The sequence below is a fragment of the Oncorhynchus clarkii genome, chromosome 9 (genome assembly GCF_045791955.1).
Source record: "Oncorhynchus clarkii lewisi isolate Uvic-CL-2024 chromosome 9, UVic_Ocla_1.0, whole genome shotgun sequence".
Taxonomy (NCBI): domain Eukaryota; kingdom Metazoa; phylum Chordata; class Actinopteri; order Salmoniformes; family Salmonidae; genus Oncorhynchus; species Oncorhynchus clarkii.
In genome coordinates, this window is record NC_092155.1 from 76,376,168 (window position 1) to 76,396,972 (window position 20,805).

At 42.0% G+C, this 20,805-nt stretch overlaps 1 protein-coding gene across 2 annotated transcripts in view; it reads right to left on the minus strand.

Moving 5' to 3' along the window:
* The window catches only part of LOC139417429 (regulator of G-protein signaling 17-like), a 133,091-nt gene that overhangs the window by 75,880 nt on the left and 36,406 nt on the right, over positions 1–20,805 (minus strand). For both annotated transcript variants that reach the window (XM_071166711.1, XM_071166710.1), the window contains exon 2: positions 10,123–10,236. In XM_071166711.1, coding sequence (XP_071022812.1) covers positions 10,123–10,137 — 15 coding nt within the window. In that variant the 5' untranslated portion in view covers positions 10,138–10,236. The remainder of the gene's footprint in view (positions 1–10,122; positions 10,237–20,805) is intronic.

The following is a 20,805-nucleotide window of genomic DNA, read 5'->3' on the forward strand; positions in this document are numbered from 1 at the left end:
TGATCACCGACAACGATGAGACAACTTATAGGGAGGAGGAGACCTGGAAGTGTGGTGCCAAAAAACAAGCTCAATGTGTTCAAGACAAAGCAAATGATTTAAAAATATATATATTTCACCTTTATTTAACCAGGTAGGCCAGATGAGAACAAGTTCTCATTTACAACTGCGACCTGGCCAAGATAAAGCAAAGCAGTGCGACACAAACAACAACACAGAGTTACACACGGAGTAAAACAAACGTACAGTCAATAACACAGTAGAAAAAATATATGTACAGTGAGTGCAAATGAGGTAAGATTAGGGAGATAAAGCAATAAATAGGCCAAAGTGGCGAAATAATTACAATATAGCAATTAAACACTGGAGTGATAGATGTGCAGAAGATGAATGTGCAAGTAGAGATACTGGGGTGCAAAGGAGCAAGATAAATAAATAAATACAGTATGGGGATGAGGTAGTTGGATGGGCTATTTACAGATGGGGCTATGTACAGGTGCAATGATCTGTGAGCTGCTCTGATAGCTGATGATTAACTTCTTGGTGACAGGGGGCAGTATTTTCCAGTCTGGATGAAATGCCCAAATTCAACTACCTGTCTGGTTAGACTGTAAACTCTCCTTCCAGACTCACATTAAGCATCTCCAATCCAAAATGAAATCTAGAATCGGCATCCTATTTCGCAACAAAGCATCCTTCACTCATGCTGCCAAACATACCCTCGTAAAACTGACCATCCTACCGATGCTTGACTTCGGCGATGTCATTTACGAAATGGCCTCCAACACTATACTCAGCAAATTGGATGCAGTCTATCACAGTTTCATCCGTTTTCTCACCAAAGCCCCATATACTACCCATCACTGCGACCTGTACACTCTCGTTGGCTGGCCCTCGCTTCATATTTGTCGCCAAACCCACTGGCTACAGGTGATCTATAAGTCTTTGCTAGGTGAAGCCCCGCCTTATCTCAGCTCACTGGTCACCATAGCAGCACTCCAGCAGGCATATCTCAAAGCCTATTCCTACTTTGGCTGCCTTTCTTTCCAGTTCTGTGCTGCCAATGACTGGAACGAATTGCAAAAATCACTGAAGCAGGAGACTCATATCTCCCTCGCTAACTTTAACAGCTTCTACCCCCAAGCCATAAGACTGCTGAACAGCTAATCAAATGACTACCCGGACGATTTGCATTGACCCCTCCCCCTCCCCTTTTTTGTATATAGCATCGTCATTGTTATTTTATTGTTGCTCTTTAATTTTCTTACATTTTTGTTTATTTCTTAACTCTTATTTTTCTTAAAACTGCATTGTTGGTTAAAGTAAGAGTTTCACGGTAAGGACTACACCTGTTGTGTTCCGGTTCAAATGACAAATACATTTTTTATTTTATTTGACGTTTACCAACATGACAACTTATGTAACCCTTGGCAACAACGTATCCCCTCAATTCTAGAGAACCTTTTAGTCACACGCAATCTTTCCAGCGCTACCATTGGACCCTGAAGACAGGAAGCAAATAATAACAAGGTAGTAAATCAGAATGGAATATGTCACGGTATGTGTCGTAACCTCCCGAGGGGAATGTGCCATCTGCTGAGTAGATAAATAATGTCATTTTCAGATTATTAGATTTTCTACTGCAGACTATTCCTTCTATTCTTCTCTTCTCAACCACAGGGGGAAGTTGACAGCAGCTATATAAAGGGACGGACATGTGAAAATAATTTAAACGTAATTTAGGGATTGAAAGCTGTGGAGCTTGTGGACTCTAAATACACCACTGTTGTGAGAAAAAAAGAGGAGAAGAGAGGAAAGGAGAGAAGATGAGAGGAGAGGAGAGGAGAGGAGAGGAGAGGAGAGGAGAGGAGAGGAGAGGAGAGGAAAGGAGAGAGGGTTGTTTGTTGCCCAATATGTTTCCTGCTCAATAGGTTTTACACAACCCCAAATAATGCAGAATGTGTCATAACTCTGCAATGTCACTACAGCTACGTCTCTGTGTGTGTTCCACCCAATGTCACTACAGCTACGTCTCTGTGTGTGTTCCACCCAATGTCACTACAGCTACGTCTCTGTGTGTGTTCCACCCAATGTCACTACAGCTACGTCTCTGTGTGTGTTCCACCCAATGTCACTACAGCTACGTCTCTGTGTGTGTTCCACCCAATGTCACTACAGCTACGTCTCTGTGTGTGTTCCACCCAATGTCACTACAGCTACGTCTCTGTGTGTGTTCCACCCAATGTCACTACAGCTACGTCTCTGTGTGTGTTCCACCCAATGTCACTACAGCTACGTCTCTGTGTGTGTTCCACCCAATGTCACTACAGCTACGTCTCTGTGTGTGTTCCACCCAATGTCACTACAGCTACGTCTCTGTGTGTGTTCCACCCAATGTCACTACAGCTACGTCTCTGTGTGTGTTCCACCCAATGTCACTACAGCTACGTCTCTGTGTGTGTTCCACCCAATGTCACTACAGCTACGTCTCTGTGTGTGTTCCACCCAATGTCACTACAGCTACGTCTCTGTGTGTGTTCCACCCAATGTCACTACAGCTACGTCTCTGTGTGTGTTCCACCCAATGTCACTACAGCTACGTCTCTGTGTGTGTTCCACCCAATGTCACTACAGCTACGTCTCTGTGTGTGTTTCACCCAATGTCACTACAGCTACGTCTCTGTGTGTGTTCCACCCAATGTCACTACAGCTACGTCTCTGTGTGTGTTCCACCCAATGTCACTACAGCTACGTCTCTGTGTGTGTTCCACACACCCTCCACTCCCTCTTCCTGTGCTGCAGGGGAAGAGACAGAGACAGTCATCACTCACCCACCTCAAGACTTCTGCTTCCTACTCTATACTACCCTACCTCACCCTAGCCACGCCTCAGAGGAAACTGAGGAAACCATCACAGAATAACATTAAGTGACTTTCATTTGCATGGGAGAGAAAGAGAGGTATTACAGATTAAGAAAGCGTGACATTCATCCACTGACATGAAAAAGACAGAGGAGAGAAAGAGAGAGAGAGGAGCGAGAGAGAGAGAGGAGAGAGAGAGAGGAGAGAGAGAGAGGGAGAGAGAGAGAGAGGAGAGAGAGAGAGAGGGAGCGAGAGAGAGAAGCGAGAGAGAGAGAGAGGAGAGAGAGAGAGAGAGAGAGAGCGAGAAAGAGAAGCGAGAGAGAGAGAGAGAGAGAGACAGAGAGAGAGAGAGAGAGAGAGAGAGAGAGAGAGAGAGAGAGAGAGAGAGAGAGAGAGAGAGAGAGAGAGAGAGAGAGAGAGAGGTGAAGGGAAAAGACACACCATAATATCAAGGTTTATATATAAATAGATCATGACTCAGTCAAAGCAGTCAGTCAGAGTTGCCCTCCAATAGGAGAAGAAGATTATCGGCCTGGTCAAACACAAAATACCTCAAATTGACACTTGTTGTTTAAAGGGATAGTTTGGGATTTTGGCAAACTAGTTTAGCACAAAGACTGGAAGTCCTTGGGTACAACTAGTACACAGCTAGCAGACTTCCAGTTTTTGCGCCAGGCCACAGGTTTAGGGTTTAAAAAGCTTTTTGAAGTTTGTCATTTCCACTTTAAAATTCCAGAATAGATTTTTCCTCATGAAAAGTGTATCAACCCCTTCAAACATGTTAATGAATTACATACAGTGGAATAAATTACAGGTTGAAATGCAACAAACTAGGAGAAAAAAAGCCAAGGGGTATAAATACTTTTGCAAGGCACTATAATAACTCACTTCCTATTGCTGTAGGATTATTTTCCCTGCCGTAGCAAACTGGCTCAAATCAAGATCCTACATCTGTAGCAGTAATGCTAGTTAGCATCGGTAAGAAACTACTTCTAACTTCATTCATACTGGATGCAAAGACATCAAATAAATCACTTTGAATCTGTCCCAGGCTTTGTGCACTACTTTTGACAAGAGCTGCTTCCTGTTTGTTTAGCCACATATCTCTCTCTCTCTCTCTCTCCCTCTCTCTCCCTCTCTCTCCCCCTCTCTCTCTCTCTCTCTCTCTCTCTCTCTCTCTCTCTCTCTCTCTCTCTCTCTCTCTCTCTCTCCCTCTCTCCCTCTCTCCCTCTCTCTCTCTCTCTCTCGCTCTGTCTCTCTCTCTCTCTCTCTCTCTATTTCTCTCTCTCTCTCTCTGTTCTTTTCTCAGTTGTACATCTCTCTCTCTATCTCTCTCTCTCTCTCTATTTGTTCTCTCAGGTTCCCTAAAGTTCAGTTTCAAAAATATGCAATAGTAGAGAAAAGTAGAAAGGGAGAGAGAGAGAGAGAGAAAAGAGCGAGAAAGAGAGAGAGAGAGAAAGAGGAGAGAGAGAGAGAGAGAGAGAGAGGGAGCGAGAAAGAGAAGCGAGAGAGAGAGAGAGAGAGAGAGAGAGAGAGAGAGAGAGAGAGATTACAACCCCCCCACTGACAACCCTCCCACACCCACTGAGGACATACACAAGCCACAGATTGTACTCCACTATGTGATGGGAAATTTATACAAGAAAATAAACTAAACTCTGGTGTCCAAACACCCAGCTCGAACTAGACCTTCTGTCTGAGGACCAACTAGGGTTACCCAGCCACATAATAATACACCCAACGACCTGAGGGCACAGCAGGAAAGGGTGGCCACAGCACTGAAGGGAGTGATTGAAATAGCTTATTCTACTTTACCCCAACGCACAAGTGGTTATCTCCACCCTGCTACCATGAAAGGACTTCCACCCTGCTAACGCACAAGTGGTTATCTCCACCCTGCTACCATGAAAGGACTTCCACCCTGCTAACGCACAAGTGGTTATCTCCACCCTGCTACCATGAAAGGACTTCCACCCTGCTAACGCACAAGTGGTTATCTCCACCCTGCTACCATGAAAGGACTTCCACCCTGCTAACGCACAAGTGGTTATCTCCACCCTGCTACCATGAAAGGACTTCCACCCTGCTAACGCACAAGTGGTTATCTCCACCCTGCTACCACGAAAGGACTTCCACCCTGCTAACGCACAAGTGGTTATCTCCACCCTGCTACCATGAAAGGACTTCCACCCTGCTAACGCACAAGTGGTTATCTCCACCCTGCTACCATGAAAGGACTTCCACCCTGCTAACGCACAAGTGGTTATCTCCACCCTGCTACCATGAAAGGACTTCCACCCTGCTAACTCACAAGTGGTTATCTCCACCCTGCTACCATGAAAGGACTTCCACCCTGCTAACGCACAAGTGGTTATCTCCACCCTGCTACCATGAAAGGACTTCCACCCTGCTAACGCACAAGTGGTTATCTCCACCCTGCTACCATGAAAGGACTTCCACCCTGCTAACGCACAAGTGGTTATCTCCACCCTGCTACCATGAAAGGACTTCCACCCTGCTAACGCACAAGTGGTTATCTCCACCCTGCTACCATGAAAGGACTTCCACCCTGCTAACGCACAAGTGGTTATCTCCACCCTGCTACCATGAAAGGACTTCCACCCTGCTAACGCACAAGTGGTTATCTCCACCCTGCTACCATGAAAGGACTTCCACCCTGCTAACGCACAAGTGGTTATCTCCACCCTGCTACCATGAAAGGACTTCCACCCTGCTAACGCACAAGTGGTTATCTCCACCCTGCTACCATGAAAGGACTTCCACCCTGCTAACGCACAAGTGGTTATCTCCACCCTGCTACCATGAAAGGACTTCCACCCTGCTAACGCACAAGTGGTTATCTCCACCCTGCTACCATGAAAGGACTTCCACCCTGCTAACGCACAAGTGGTTATCTCCACCCTGCTACCATGAAAGGACTTCCACCCTGCTAATGCACAAGTGGTTATCTCCACCCTGCTACCATGGAAACACTTCCACCCTGCTACCATACAAGTGGTTATCTCCACCCTGCTACCATGAAAGGACTTCCACCCTGCTAACGCACAAGTGGTTATCTCCACCCTGCTACCATGGAAACACTTTCACCCTGCTAACGCACAAGTGGTTATCTCCACCCTGCTACCATGAAAGGACTTCCACCCTGCTAACGCACAAGTGGTTATCTCCACCCTGCTACCATGGAAACACTTCCACCCTGCTACCATACAAGTGGTTATCTCCACCCTGCTACCATGAAAGGACTTCCACCCTGCTAACGCACAAGTGGTTATCTCCACCCTGCTACCATGGAAACACTTCCACCCTGCTACCATACAAGTGGTTATCTCCACCCTGCTACCATGAAAGGACTTCCACCCTGCTAACGCACAAGTGGTTATCTCCACCCTGCTACCATGGAAACACTTCCACCCTGCTACCATACAAGTGATTATCTCCACCCTGCTACCATGAAAGGACTTCCACCCTGCTAACGCACAAGTGGTTATCTCCACCCTGCTACCATGAAAGGACTTCCACCCTGCTAACATACAAGTGGTTATCTCCACCCTGCTACCATGAAAGGACTTCCAGCCTGCTAACATACAAGTGGTTATCTCCACCCTGCTACCATGAAAGGACTTCCACCCTGCTAACGCACAAGTGGTTATCTCCACCCTGCTACCATGAAAGGACTTCCACCCTGCTACCATACAAGTGGTTATCTCCACCCTGCTACCATGAAAGGACTTCCACCCTGCTAACATACAAGTGGTTATCTCCACCCTGCTACTATACAAGGGGTTATCTCCACCCTGCTAACATACCAGTGGTTATCTCCACCCTGCTACCATACAAGTGGTTATCTCCACCCTGCTACAATACCAGTGGTTATCTCCACCCTGCTACCATACCAGTGCTTATCTCCACCCTGCTACCATACCAGTGGTTATCTCCACCCTGCTACCATACCAGTGGTTATCTCCACCCTGCTAACATACCAGTGGTTATCTCCACCCTGCTACCATACCAGTGGTTATCTCCACCCTGCTACCATACCAGTGGTTATCTCCACCCTGCTACCATACCAGTGGTTATCTCCACCCTGCTACCATACCAGTGGTTATCTCCACCCTGCTACCATACTAGTGGTTATCTCCACCCTGCTAACATACCAGTGGTTATCTCCACCCTGCTACCATACAAGTGGTTATCTCCACCCTGCTAACATACCAGTGGTTATCTCCACCCTGCTACCATACAAGTGGTTATCTCCACCCTGCTACCATACTAGTGGTTATCTCCACCCTGCTAACATACCAGTGGTTATCTCCACCCTGCTACCATACTAGCAGGTAAACACAAGTATTTCCCATGACTGTTCCTCCAAAACCAAATGTCTACCTACCTGGACTTGAACAGCCTTTTACGACCAGGTCCACCTCTACAAGCAGCAGTGCCCACCAGTCAGTAGTCTACATTATACTAGTCTACATTATACTGAGGAGTCAGTAGTCTACATCAGCCTTTTACGACCAGGTCCACCTCTACAAGCAGCAGTGACCTTCGCCCTTTGGCCTTCGCCCGGACACTAAAGAACATCGCCCTCAACCGCAGTCCACACACCTCACACAGGAGCAACAGATCAATAGACACCCTCGAACCCACGCCGACAGGACTTACATCCACACCCCAACCAATCACCACCTCCCCCAGGTCAACCATGCCCACACCCCAACCAATCAACACCCCTCCAAGTCAACCATACCCACACCCCAACCAATCAACACCCCCCACCCCAAGTCAACCATGCCCACACCCCAACCAATCAACACCCCCCCAAGTCAACCATGCCCACACCCCAACCAATCAACACCCCCCCCAAGTCAACCATGCCCACACCCCAACCAATCAACACCCCCCCCAAGTCAACCATGCCCACACCCCAACCAATCAACACCCCCCCCAAGTCAGATCAGACCTATGCCCCTCCTGCTCACCCCATGCCCCCCCACTCCCGCAAAGAGGGCCTCAACATGGAAGTCACACATACGCCCAGGCCGTGAGCAGGCAAACAGGCCCAACCCCCAATCTTACACTAGCCCAAGCCTGGCTCTGCTCACAATTACTGGTCTGAGGCCAAACCACGACCAACAACATTGCACACTTTATGGAATACAAACCCTTCACTATCTCATCCTGGAATATCCCAGGTCAGAGGTCATCTGCCTTCGACCTAAAGAGCAGGAACCTGGACTTCACCAAATAAATTAGAAATACAGACATTGTCATCCTACAAGAAACCTGGTATAGAAGAGATGGACCCACTGGTTGCCCTCTAGGTTACAGAGAGCTGGTAGTCCCATCCACCAAACGACCAGGTGTGAAACAGGGAAGGGACTCAGGTCATTTAGTATAGAGCAGACCTAACCTACTCTATTAAATTAATCAAAACAGCAACATTTTACATTTACATTTGTAACCAAGGACTGATCACCCCAATCCATAAAAGTGGAGACAAATTTGACCCCAATAACAGGGCCATGGGGTGAGACAGGGATGCAGCTTAAGCCCCACCCACTTCAACATCTATATCAACGAATTGGCGAGGGCACTTGATCAGTCTGCAGCACCCAGCCTCACCCTACTAGTCAAACGTCTACTGTTTGCTGATGATCTGGTGCTTCTGTCATCAACCAAGAAGGGCCTACAGCAGCACCTAGATCTTCTGCACAGATTCAGTCAGACCTGGGCCCTGACAGACCTGGGCCCTGACAGACCTGGGCCCTGACAGTAAATCTCAGTAAGACAAAAAATAATGGTGTTCCAAAAATTCCATCTAGACACCGTTGCCCTAGAGCACACATAAAACTATACATACCTCAGCCTAAACATCAGCGCCACAGGTAACATCCACAAAGCAGTGAATGAGCTGAGAGACAAGGCAAGAAGGGCTTTCTTGGCCATCAAAAGGAACATAAAATTCAACATACCAATTAGGATCTGGCTAAAAATACTTGAATCAGTAATAGAACTCATTGCCCTTTATGGTTGTGAGGTCTGGGGTCCGCTCACCAACCAAGAATTCACAAAATGGGACAAACACCAAATTGAGACTCTGCATGCCAAATCATGAGAAATCATGAGAAATCAAAAAGATAATTGTCAAAAAACAAAGCAAACTAGAACGCTATTTGGCCCTAAACAGAGAGTACACAGTGGCAGAATACCTGTCCACTTTCACTGACCCAAACTTAAGGAAAGCTTTGACTATGTACAGACTCAGTGAGCATAGCCTTGCTATTGAGAAAGGCCACCGTAGGCAGACATGGCTCTCAAGAGAAGACTAGGCTAGGAGCACACTGGCCACAAAATGAGGTGGAAACTGAGCTGCACTTCCTAACCTCCTGCCAAATGTATGACCATATTAGAGACACATATTTCTCTCAGATTAAACAGATCCACAAAGAATTTGAAAACAAACCCAAATCTATCTATTGGGTGAAATACCACAGTGTGCCATCACACCAGTGAAGAACAAACATCATTGTAAATACAACCCATATTTATGTTTATTTTTTTTGCCTTTAGTACTTTAACTATTTGCACTTAAATATGACTTTAATAATGTTTTTATTCTCTAGGAACTTTTCTGAGTGTAATGTTTACCGGTAATTGTTATTGTTTGTTTAACTTTTGTTTATTATCTAGTTCACTTGTTTTGGCAATGTATACATATGTTTCCCATGCCAATACAACCCTTAAATTGAATTGAAATTGAATTGAGAAGAGAGAGAAAGAGACACAGACAGGGAGAGCGAGAGAGAGAGAGAGAGAAAGAGACACAGACAGGGAGAGAGAGAGAGATGGAGAGAGAGAGAGAAAGAGAGAGAGAGAGAAAGATACACAGACAGGGAGAGAGAGAGAGATGGAGAGAGAGAGAGAAAGAGAGAGAGAGAGAAAGAGACACAGACAGGGAGAGAGAGAGAGATGGAGAGAGAGAGAGAGAGAGAGAGAGAGAGAGAGAGAGAGAGAAAGTGAGAGCGAGAGAAAGAGGGAGAGAGAGGGAGGGAGGGAGGGAGAGTGAGGGAAGAGGGGATGAGAGAGAGGGGACAGACAGACAGACAGACAGACAGACAGACAGACAGACAGACAGACAGACAGACAGACAGACAGAAAGACAGACAGACAGACAGACAGACAGACAGACAGACAGACAGACAGACAGACAGACAGACAGACAGACGTTAGGTTAAGTTACCAGTATGTCCATCATGGCTTGACAGCTCTTGGCAGTCTAATAGTCTTATAATCCTCAGCGATGTTAACAGCCTGGGAACACGCATGTCATCCCCCCTTTGGCCACGGACCTCTCCTTCATGGACACACACATGAATAAATGCACACAATCACATACATGTACACACAGACACATACATGTACACACAATCACATACATGTACACACAATCACATGCATGTACACACAATCACATACATGTACACACAATCACATACATGTACACACAATCACATACATGTACACACAAACAGACATGTAAACAAAGGGAGAGAGAGAAAAATGCTGTAAGTAATATATAATAGTAATATATAGTAGTAATATATAATAGTAATATATAGTAGTAATATATAATAGTAATATATAGTAGTAATATATAATAGTAATATATAGTAGTAATACATAGAAGTAATATATAATAGTAATATATAGTAGTAATATATAGAAGTAATATATAATAGTAATATATAGTAGGAATATATAGAAGTAATATATAATAGTAATATATAGTAGTAATATATCATAGTAATATATAGAAGTAATATATAATAGTAATATATAGAAGTAATATATAGTAGTAATATATAGAAGTAATATATAGTAGTAATATATAATAGTAATATATAGAAGTAATATATAATAGTAATATATTAGTAATATATAGTAGTAATATATATTAGTAATACATAGTAATAATATTTAATAGTAATATATAGTATTAAAATTACATCAAATTGATCAGAAATACAGTGTAGACATGGTTAATGTTGTAAATTACTATTGTAGCTGGAAACGATTGATTTTTTATGGAATATCTACATAGGTGCACAGAGGCCCATTATCAGCAACCATCACTCCTGTGTTCCAATGGCATGTTGTGTTAGCTAATCCAAGTGTATCATTTTAAAAGTATAATTTATCATTAGAAAACCCTTTTGCAATTATGTTAATTATGTGCTGATTAAAGAAGCAATACAACTGGCCTTCTTTTGACTAGTTGAGTATCTGGAGCATCAGCATTTGAGGATTCGATTACAGTCTCAAAATGGCTAGAAACAAAGAATTTTCTTCTGAAACTCGTCAGTCTATTCTTGTTCTAAGAAATTAAGGCTATTCAATGCGAGAAATTGCCAAAAAACTGTCCTCTTGCTCAGTTGTGCACCGGGGCCTCCCACTCCTCTTTCTATTCTGGTTAGGGCCAGTTTGCACTGTTGTGTGAAGGGAGCAGTTGACACATTGATTACACTATCACTCGTATTTCATATGTCACAACGATTCATTGATACCTATGCTATGATGCTGGCAAAGTTGTCTCGCGCACCTACAGTGCTGGTCATAAAAGAAAGCTAGCTAGCTCATGGAGGCAAACAATATGCTTCCCCAAAAACATAGCAAAACGACATAATCTGTTTCAGTAGCTATAGTTAGCTAGCTAACTATATAGCTAGGTGTCATCACCTAAAATAACCCTAATTTATAAGAGAGGTCTTATTTGATTAATGGTGGTCGGACCTATCTATGTGAAGCTAGCCAAAATAAGGATTAGCCACAATAGTGGACTTTGCGATTAGCCTTCAAAATAAAAGCATGTCATTGACAGTGATGCAAATGAATACAAGTAGTAGAATTATGCCATAATTTAATAGATCATGCTAAACGAAGTTGGAATATTGTTATATAAAATCAACAAAGACAATAAAAATCTGTTAAAATCACAATACTTATTTCACTGTACAGCATTACCTATGGATTGTGGATCAATGACATCATCAGTGACACCCAGAGAACATTAGTGTCGTAGCTCTTATTGCGGGACTATGAAACAGCTGTGAATGTGTATTGAACACTATCCCCGAGGAAGAGTAGACTCCACATTTCATTGCTTAATATTCCAACCTTGTTTAACACTATCTAGTCTAAATATACCAATTGTAACCTTCTGTTTGCTGACTATTTAATGATATGCCTGAACTTTCCACTCTTTTACACTGCTGCTACTCTCTGTTGTTATCATCTAGTCACTTTAATAACTCTACCTACATATTAGCCCAACTAACCGGTGCCCCCTCACATTTTTATTTTACCTTTATTTAACTAGGCAAGTCAGTTAAGAACAAATTGTTATTTTCAATGACGGCCTAGGAACAGTGGGTTAACTGCCTGTTCAGGGGCAGAACGACAGGGGGTTTGAACTTGCAACCTTCCGGTTACTAGTCCAACGCTCTAACCACTAGGATACCCTGCCGCCCCATTGACTCTGTACCGGTACCCCCCTGTATATAGTCTCGCTATTGTTATTTTACTGCTGCTCTTGAATTACTTGTTACTTTTATTTCTTATTCTTATCTGTATTTTTTTTAAATGCATTGTTAGTTAAGGGCTCGTAAGCAAGCATTTCACTGTAAGGTCTACCTACACCTGTTGTATTCGGCGCATGTTACTAATACAATTTTATTTTATTTTATTTGCATCATTTTCAGAGGTACTTTTATTTTGAAGGCAAACCGCAAATTCCACTATTGTGCCTAACCCTATTGTGGCTAGCTTCACAACACATAACCCAGTCCGGTCAAGCCTCACTAGCCAGATGAAGCTAGCTGTCTGCTTACAACGTTAGCTTTGGGCAACAGAGTTATGTAGCTGGCTAGCTATTTATTTTCATGAACCGAAGTTCAATTTCACCAGGTGACCAACAAGTGGCAACCTAGCTAATACTTACTCACAAGGATCCCTAAATCACTGCTAAGAATAATGAAAATGACTGCAGTTTCTACTGGTCCTTGTTTTCAGGCTGGTTACATTGGTGCTAGCTAGGTACCAAGCTAATGCTAGCTAGCCCAGAAGTTGCGGACGAACAAATAATGCTTTATTACCAACGTGGTATTGTAAACACATCGTTCGTGGCCGGTGGTTGCTTGTTTGCAGACATTTTTGTACAGCTTTGACAGTGCTACTGATAGTAGTGGTGGCGTTTGGCTTGCATGTGCAAATTCAGAACACACAACATTATTGAATAATTGTGTTATTTGATGTGTCAAATTAAAAGCGTATTTAACGCATCAAATAGTGTTATTGTCAACTAGTGTTATTTGACGTGGATCTTTTTTGACACGCAAAGACCCGAACGGCGTTCCGCAGTATGTCGTGAAGCTAATAGCAGTGACGCTATTACTGTGTAACTAAAGTAAGGCAACATCTAAAAAATTGTGCACTTGGTAGTGTGTGCCGGTGCTCGGCCAGTCAGCGAAAACCAACATCACCCACGACAGAGAACGATTGATTGTCAAGGGCAATGAATTCCCCTTATCTTGGTGTTAATCGATTTCGCCTTTGATTTCTCTCGCTGAACGTTTCAACTCTTTCAAAATGACTGCTCGTCTTGTTGACTGCTCAATCCGCACAGCAGACATTGTGGGCTAGGTTAGGAATGCTGTGTTGCCCGTGTAGTGCAACATTTTACATGGCCTCATTACGTCATGTACCTACGTTATATAGGTATGTACGTCATCTACCTACGTTATATAGGTATGCACGTCATCTACCTACGTTGTATAGGTATGTAGGTCATCTACCTACGTTATACAGGTATGTAGGTCATCTACCTACGTTATATAGGTATGTAGGTCATCTACCTACGTTATATAGGTATGTAGGTCTTCTACCTACGTTATATAGGTATGTAGGTCATCTACCTACGTTATATAGGTATGTACGTCATCTACCTACGTTATATAGGTATGCACGTCATCTACCTACGTTGTATAGGTATGTAGGTCATCTACCTACGTTATACAGGTATGTAGGTCATCTACCTACGTTATATAGGTATGTAGGTCATCTACCTACGTTATATAGGTATGTAGGTCTTCTACCTACGTTATATAGGTATGTAGGTCATCTACCTACGTTATATAGGTATGTACGTCATCTACCTACGTTATATAGGTATGCACGTCATCTACCTACGTTATATAGGTATGTAGGTCATCTACCTACGTTATACAGGTATGTAGGTCATCTACCTACGTTATATAGGTATGTAGGTCATCTACCTACGTTATATAGGTATGTAGGCCATCTACCTACGTTATATAGGTATGTAGGTCATCTACCTACGTTATATAGGTATGTAGGTCTTCTACCTACGTTATATAGGTATGTAGGCCATCTACCTACGTTATATAGGTATGTAGGTCATCTACCTACGTTATATAGGTATGTAGGTCATCTACCTACGTTATATAGGTATGTAGGTCATCTACCTACGTTATATAGGTATGTAGGTCATCTACCTACGTTATATAGGTAGGTATATACCTCATCTACCTACGTTATATAGGTAAGTAGGTCATCTACCTACGTTATATAGGTATGTAGGTCATCTACCTACGTTATACAGGTATGTAGGTCATCTACCTACGTTATATAGGTATGTAGGTCATCTACCTACGTTATATAGGTATGTAGGTCATCTACCTACGTTATATAGGTATGCAGGTCAGCTTTGACATCGTTTTTGCACATCGGCGTTAAAATAGACATCGGGCCGATACCGATGTTGGCATTCTTAGCTATTATTGTTCGATTCCGATATTTTCACCGATATATAGTACACCCCTAAGAAAAACAATTCTCCACGCACTGTAATTTACAAACTGATAAGGGCTATTGATAAAATCTAGGTAAATGAGTAAGCCGATTGGAAAAGGCGATTGGAAATATAAATACATTGTTTTAGATCTATTTGACCTTATGATCGCTGGAGACACATGTGAAACCAGTCATATGGCAGCAAACTGAAGCATATCAACTTATCAACATATCAACATATCAACTTATCAACATATCAACATATCAACTTATCAACATATCAACATATCAACATATCAACTTATCAACATATCAACATATCAACTTATCAACTTATCAACATATCAACATATCAACTTATCAACATATCAACTTATCAACATATCAACATATCGACTTATCGACTTATCGACATATCGACATATCGACATATCAACATATCAACTTATCAACATATCGACATATCAACATATCAACATATCAACATATCAATTTATCAACATATGGCAGCAAACTGAAGCATATCACCTTTTCCACTGTGAAGTTTATAGGATATAGGCTTCACAAATGACAGTACAGCACCTAACCTTCCACTTTGATTTTACGATTTCTAGAATGTTTTAATGATATTCCTGAACTTTTCACTGTATTTTTTACAATTTGCATTGTGTTAAAAATTTGACACTATCAGTAGCCACTGTCAGTTAAACCTACAGTTGAAGTAGGAAGTTTACATACACCTTAGCAAAAATATATTAATATATTTCACAAATCCTGACATTTAATCCTAGTAAAAAATCCCTGTCTTAGGTCAGATAGGATCACAACTTTATTTTAAGAATGTGAAATGTCAGAATAATAGTAGAGAGAATGATTTATTTCAGCTTTTATTTCTTTCATCACATTCCCAGTGGGTCAGAAGTTTACATACATTCAATTAGTATTTGGTAGCATTGTCTTTAAATTGTTTAACTTGGGTCAAACGTTTTGGGTAGCCTTCCACAAGCTTCCCACATTAAGTTGTGTGCATTTTGGCCCATTCCTCCTGACAGAGCTGGTGTAACTGAGTCAGGTTTGTAGGCCTCCTTGCTCGCACACGCTTTATCAGTTCGGCCCACAAACGTCCTATAGGGTCAGGTCAGGTCTTTGTGATGGCCACTCTAATAACTTGACATTGTTGTCCTTAAGCCATTTTGTCACAACTTTGGAAGTATGCTTGTGGTCATTGACAATTTAGAAGACCCATTTGTATTTATTTATTTCACCTTTATTTAACCAGGTAGGCAAGTTGATGATTCATTTTAGCTTTCCTTTCATCTCATTCCCAGTGGTTCAGAAGTTTACATTTACTCAATTAGTATTTGGTAGCATTGCCTTTTAAATTGTTTAACTTGGGTCAAACGTTTTGGGTAGCCTTCCAGTTGGGATGGTGGTCTTCGGCTTGCAAGCCTCCCCATTTAGCCTCCAAACATAACGTTGGTCATTATGGCCAACACCTTGACTTTGTTGTCCTTAATTAAGCCCCATTGCCACAACTTTGGAAGTATGCTTGGGGTCATTGTCCATTTGGAAGACCCATTTGCGACCAAGCTTTAACTTCCTGACTGATGTCTTGAGATGTTGCTTCAATATATCCACATAATTTTTCTACCTTATGATGCCATCTATTTTGTGAAGTGCACCAGTCCCTCCTGCAGCAAAGCACCACCACAACATGACGCTGCCACCCCCGTGCTTCATGGTTAGGATGGCGTTCTTCGGCTTGCAAGCCTCTCCCTTTTTCCTCCAAACATAACGATGGTCATTATGGCCAAACAGTTCTATTTTATCAGACCAGAGGACATTTCTCCAAAAAGTACAATCTTTGTCCACATGTGCAGTTGCAAACCATAGTCTGGCTTTTTTATGGTGGTTTTGGAGCAGTGGCTTCTTCCTTGCTAGCAGGTTATGTTGATATAGGACTCGTTTTACTGTGGATATAGATACTTTTGTACCTGTTTCCTCCAGCATCTTCACAAGGTCCTTTGCTGTTGTTCTGGGATTGATTTGCAATTTTCATACCAAAGTACGTTCATCTCTAGGAGACAGAACGTGTCTCCTACCTGAGCGTTATGACGGCTGCGTGGTCCCATGGTGTTTATACTTGCGTACTATTGTTTGTACAGATGAACTTGGTACCTTCAGGTGTTTGGAAATTGTTCCCAAGGATGAACCAGACTTGTGGAGGTCTATCATTTTTTTCTGAGGTCTTGGCTGATTTCTTTTGATTTCCTCACGATATCAAGCAAAGATGCACTGAGTTTGAAGGTAGGCCTTGAAATACATCCACAGGTACACCTCCAATAGACTCAAATTATGTCTATTAGCCTATCAGAAGCTTCTAAAGCCATGACATCATTTTTTGGAATTTTCCAAGCTGTTTAAAGGCACAGTCAACTTAGTGTATGTACATTTCTGACCCACTGGAATTGTGATACAGTGAATTATAAGTGAAAAAAATCTGTCTGTAAACAATTGTTGGAAAAATTGTTGGAAAAATGACTTGTGTCATGCACAAAGTAGATGCCCTAACCGACTTGCCAAAACTATAATTTGTTAACAAGAAATTTGTGGAGTGGTTGAAAAACTAGTTTTAATGACTCCAACCTGAGTGTATGTAAACTTCCCGACTTCGACTGTACAAGCATTTATAACTGTCACTTTAGTGTGTCACACCCTGATCTGTTTCACCTGCCCTTGTGATTGTCTCCACCCCAGGTCTTATTTACCTCAGTGTATTTATCTCTCTGTGCCAGTTCGTCTTGTATATTTCCAAGTTAACCAGCGGTTTTCCCGTTCTCCTGTTCTTTGCATTCTCCTTTTTCTAGTCCCCCCTGTTTCTGGACTTTGCACCCACCTGCCTGACCATTCTGCCTACCTTAACCACGAGTCTGTCTGCCACTCTGTACCTCCTGGACTCTGATCTGGTTTTGACCTTTTTGCCTGTTCCAGGACCATTCTCTTGACTACCCCTTTTGATTACTAAATATTGTAAGACTCCAACCATCTGCATCTGGGTCTCGCCTTGTGCCTTGATGTAGTGTTAGTTTCCTCACATTTATAACTGTCACTTTAGTGTTAGTTTCCTCACATTTATAACTGTCACTTTAGTGTTAGTTTCCTCACATTTATAACTGTCACTTTAGTGTTAGTTTCCTCACATTTATAACTGTCACTTTAGTGTTAGTTTCCTCACATTTATAACTGTCACTTTAGTGTTAGTTTCCTCACATTTATAACTGTCACTTTAGTGTTAGTTTCCTTACATTTTGCATCGTTCCATTACATCGTTAGTTTACCTTTATTCCCTCTGTCCTGTTGGTGTGGTTGTTCCTGAGGATCGCCAGCTATAGTGGGTCATATTAGGCTAACGTATGACAAGTTGTGCAATAATTTAGGACATGTCACCTATTGGAATCATTATGGAACACAGATCATATGTAGCAGTTTAAACCTGGAGCCTGGCGCACGGTGCACAACGACAGGACCGTTGTCATTACAGCCCCATGATTCATGAGGATTGGTAGATTTATAGGACTACTGTTCAACCGCTATTGTACACTTTTCTCACCTTCCAATATTTCATGGATTGAACAATTGAATATGGCAACTCAGGATGAATCAAATCACTGTATCACTGCAAAGACTCTCCAAACCATTTAAAAAAAATGTTTTATTCAGAAATACTTTCCTAACCCTAAATAATAAACTAGATCAGAGTAATTTTTTTAATCTACCAGTTGGTGCTGAACAGGAGATGAATATGTGTGTATTAATGACATTCTGTCATTGATCCCTGATATTCTGAACTGTTCTCTACATACTCTAGTGTCTGTTGACAAAATTCTAATTAAAGGCACACCTAATTTAAAGGGATGGCTTTAAATAAACGTACTGAAAACACTATTGAATAAAAATTCCAAGAGAAAATCTGTTAGCCAGCTAATGGGAGGGTTTTCAGCAGTTGAATGACATGTATTCTCAAGGAAACCACACCTGCAAAGCCCGTTATACAACTGCATAAGTCTAAATATCAACTACTGAGAAGTCCGTAGGAAAGCTGTACTTAGACGCACATTTCTTAAGTCTGAATCGGGCCCTTAGTGAATGTCAAAAGGCCAAACCACTTTTTAAAATTATGCTGTACCAGCCCCATTTCCCCGACCAGCAGGTACAGGCCTGTGACTTACCTTCTTCTTCTTCTCACTGTGGTCAACGGGGCATAAAGATCTCCATAGTGTTGACTCCTCAGGGTAAATGTTACGGATCAAATCGTGTAGTTGAGGGTCATGTCATAACTCATTAACGGCCCTCCTCCACAACACAGTTAAGTTACTGTGGTCTACATATTAATTATATGCAGTCAACGTAAAGCCAATTATAACTTCCCATTTATTTAAGTCAGTTAAGAACAAATTCATATTTACAACGACAGCCTACCAGGAGACAGTGGGTTAACTGTCTTGTTCAGGGCCAGAACAACAGATTTTTACCTTGTCAGCTCAGGGATTCAAACTAGCAACCTTTTGGTTACTAGTCCAACGCGCTAACCACTAGGCTACCTGCCACCCTCATAAAACATTCATAAACATTCATAAACGTACCTCCCTTGTCAAAAGTAAAGAACACAGACTATGTTAAAGGAAATATGAACATTTTATTTCCATTTTCTAGATGTAGCAAAGAAAACGTTTGTTGGTCGAAGAATCCTACTATTTAAAATATTTTGTTTGACTTTTCTTGAATGGATATAACAAAGATGTATATTCAAACCATTTAAATGAAATTACCCATTTCAGACCCATATAGCAATAACTATTTTAGTGAGTAAAATGTACGAACACAAGGTAGTTGAGCTAGCTAGCATTTGCCCCTTACTCAGTAATGTTGCTAGCTAGCATTTCCCCCTTATTCAGTAATGTAGCTAGCTAGCATTTGCCCCTTACTCAGTAATGTAGCTAGCTAAAATGTCCCCCTTATTCAGTAATGTAGCTAGCTAGCATTTGCCCCTTTATTCAGTAATGTAGCTAGCTAGCATTTGCCCCTTACTCAGTAATGTAGCTAGCTAGCATTTCCCCCTTATTCAGTAATGTAGCTAGCTAGCATTTGCCCCTTACTCAGTAATGTAGCTAGCTAGCATTTTCCCCCTTATTCAGTAATGTAGCTAGCTAGCATTTGCCCCATACTCAGTAATGTAGCTAGCTAGCTAAGACCCTTACTCAGTAATATAGCTAGCTAGCATTTCCCCCTTATTCAGTAATGTAGCTAGCTAGCATTTGCCCCTTACTCAGTAATGTAGCTGGCTAAAATGTCCCCCTTATTCAGTAATGTAGCTAGCTAGCATTTCCCCCCTTATTCAGTAATGTAGCTAGCTAGCATTTGCCCCTTACTCAGTAATGTAGCTAGCTAGCATTTTCCCCCTTATTCAGTAATGTAGCTAGCTAGCATTTGCCCCTTACTCAGTAATGTAGCTAGCTAGCTAAGACCCTTACTCAGTAATATAGCTAGCTAGCTAAGACCCTTACTGAGTAATGTAGCTAGCTAGCTAAGCCCCTTACTCAGTAATGTAACCCTAACTCAGTAATGTAGCTAGCTAGCTAAGACCCTTACTCAGTAAAATAGCTAGCTAGCTAAGACCCTTACTCAGTAATGTAACCCTAACTCAGTAATGTAGCTAGCTAGCTAAGCCCCTTACTCAGTAATGTAGCTAGCTAGCTAAGACCCTTACTCAGTAATGTAGCTAGCTAGCTAAGCCCCTTACTCAGTAATGTAGCTAGCTAGCTAAGCCCCTGGCACAATGTCAACACTTTTCAAACACGGTTAATAAACATTACAAAGTCATCATAAAACTCATGAAACATTTAGTTAACAATGTTATTTCACTGTTTATAATAGATAAATATTGCTATATTTAGACATGTAATATAATTGACTTCACATAGAATTCATAAATAGACCTTTAACGGCAGCTAGCCTAACGGTTAGAAAGTTGGGCCAGTAAGCGAAAGGTTGCTGG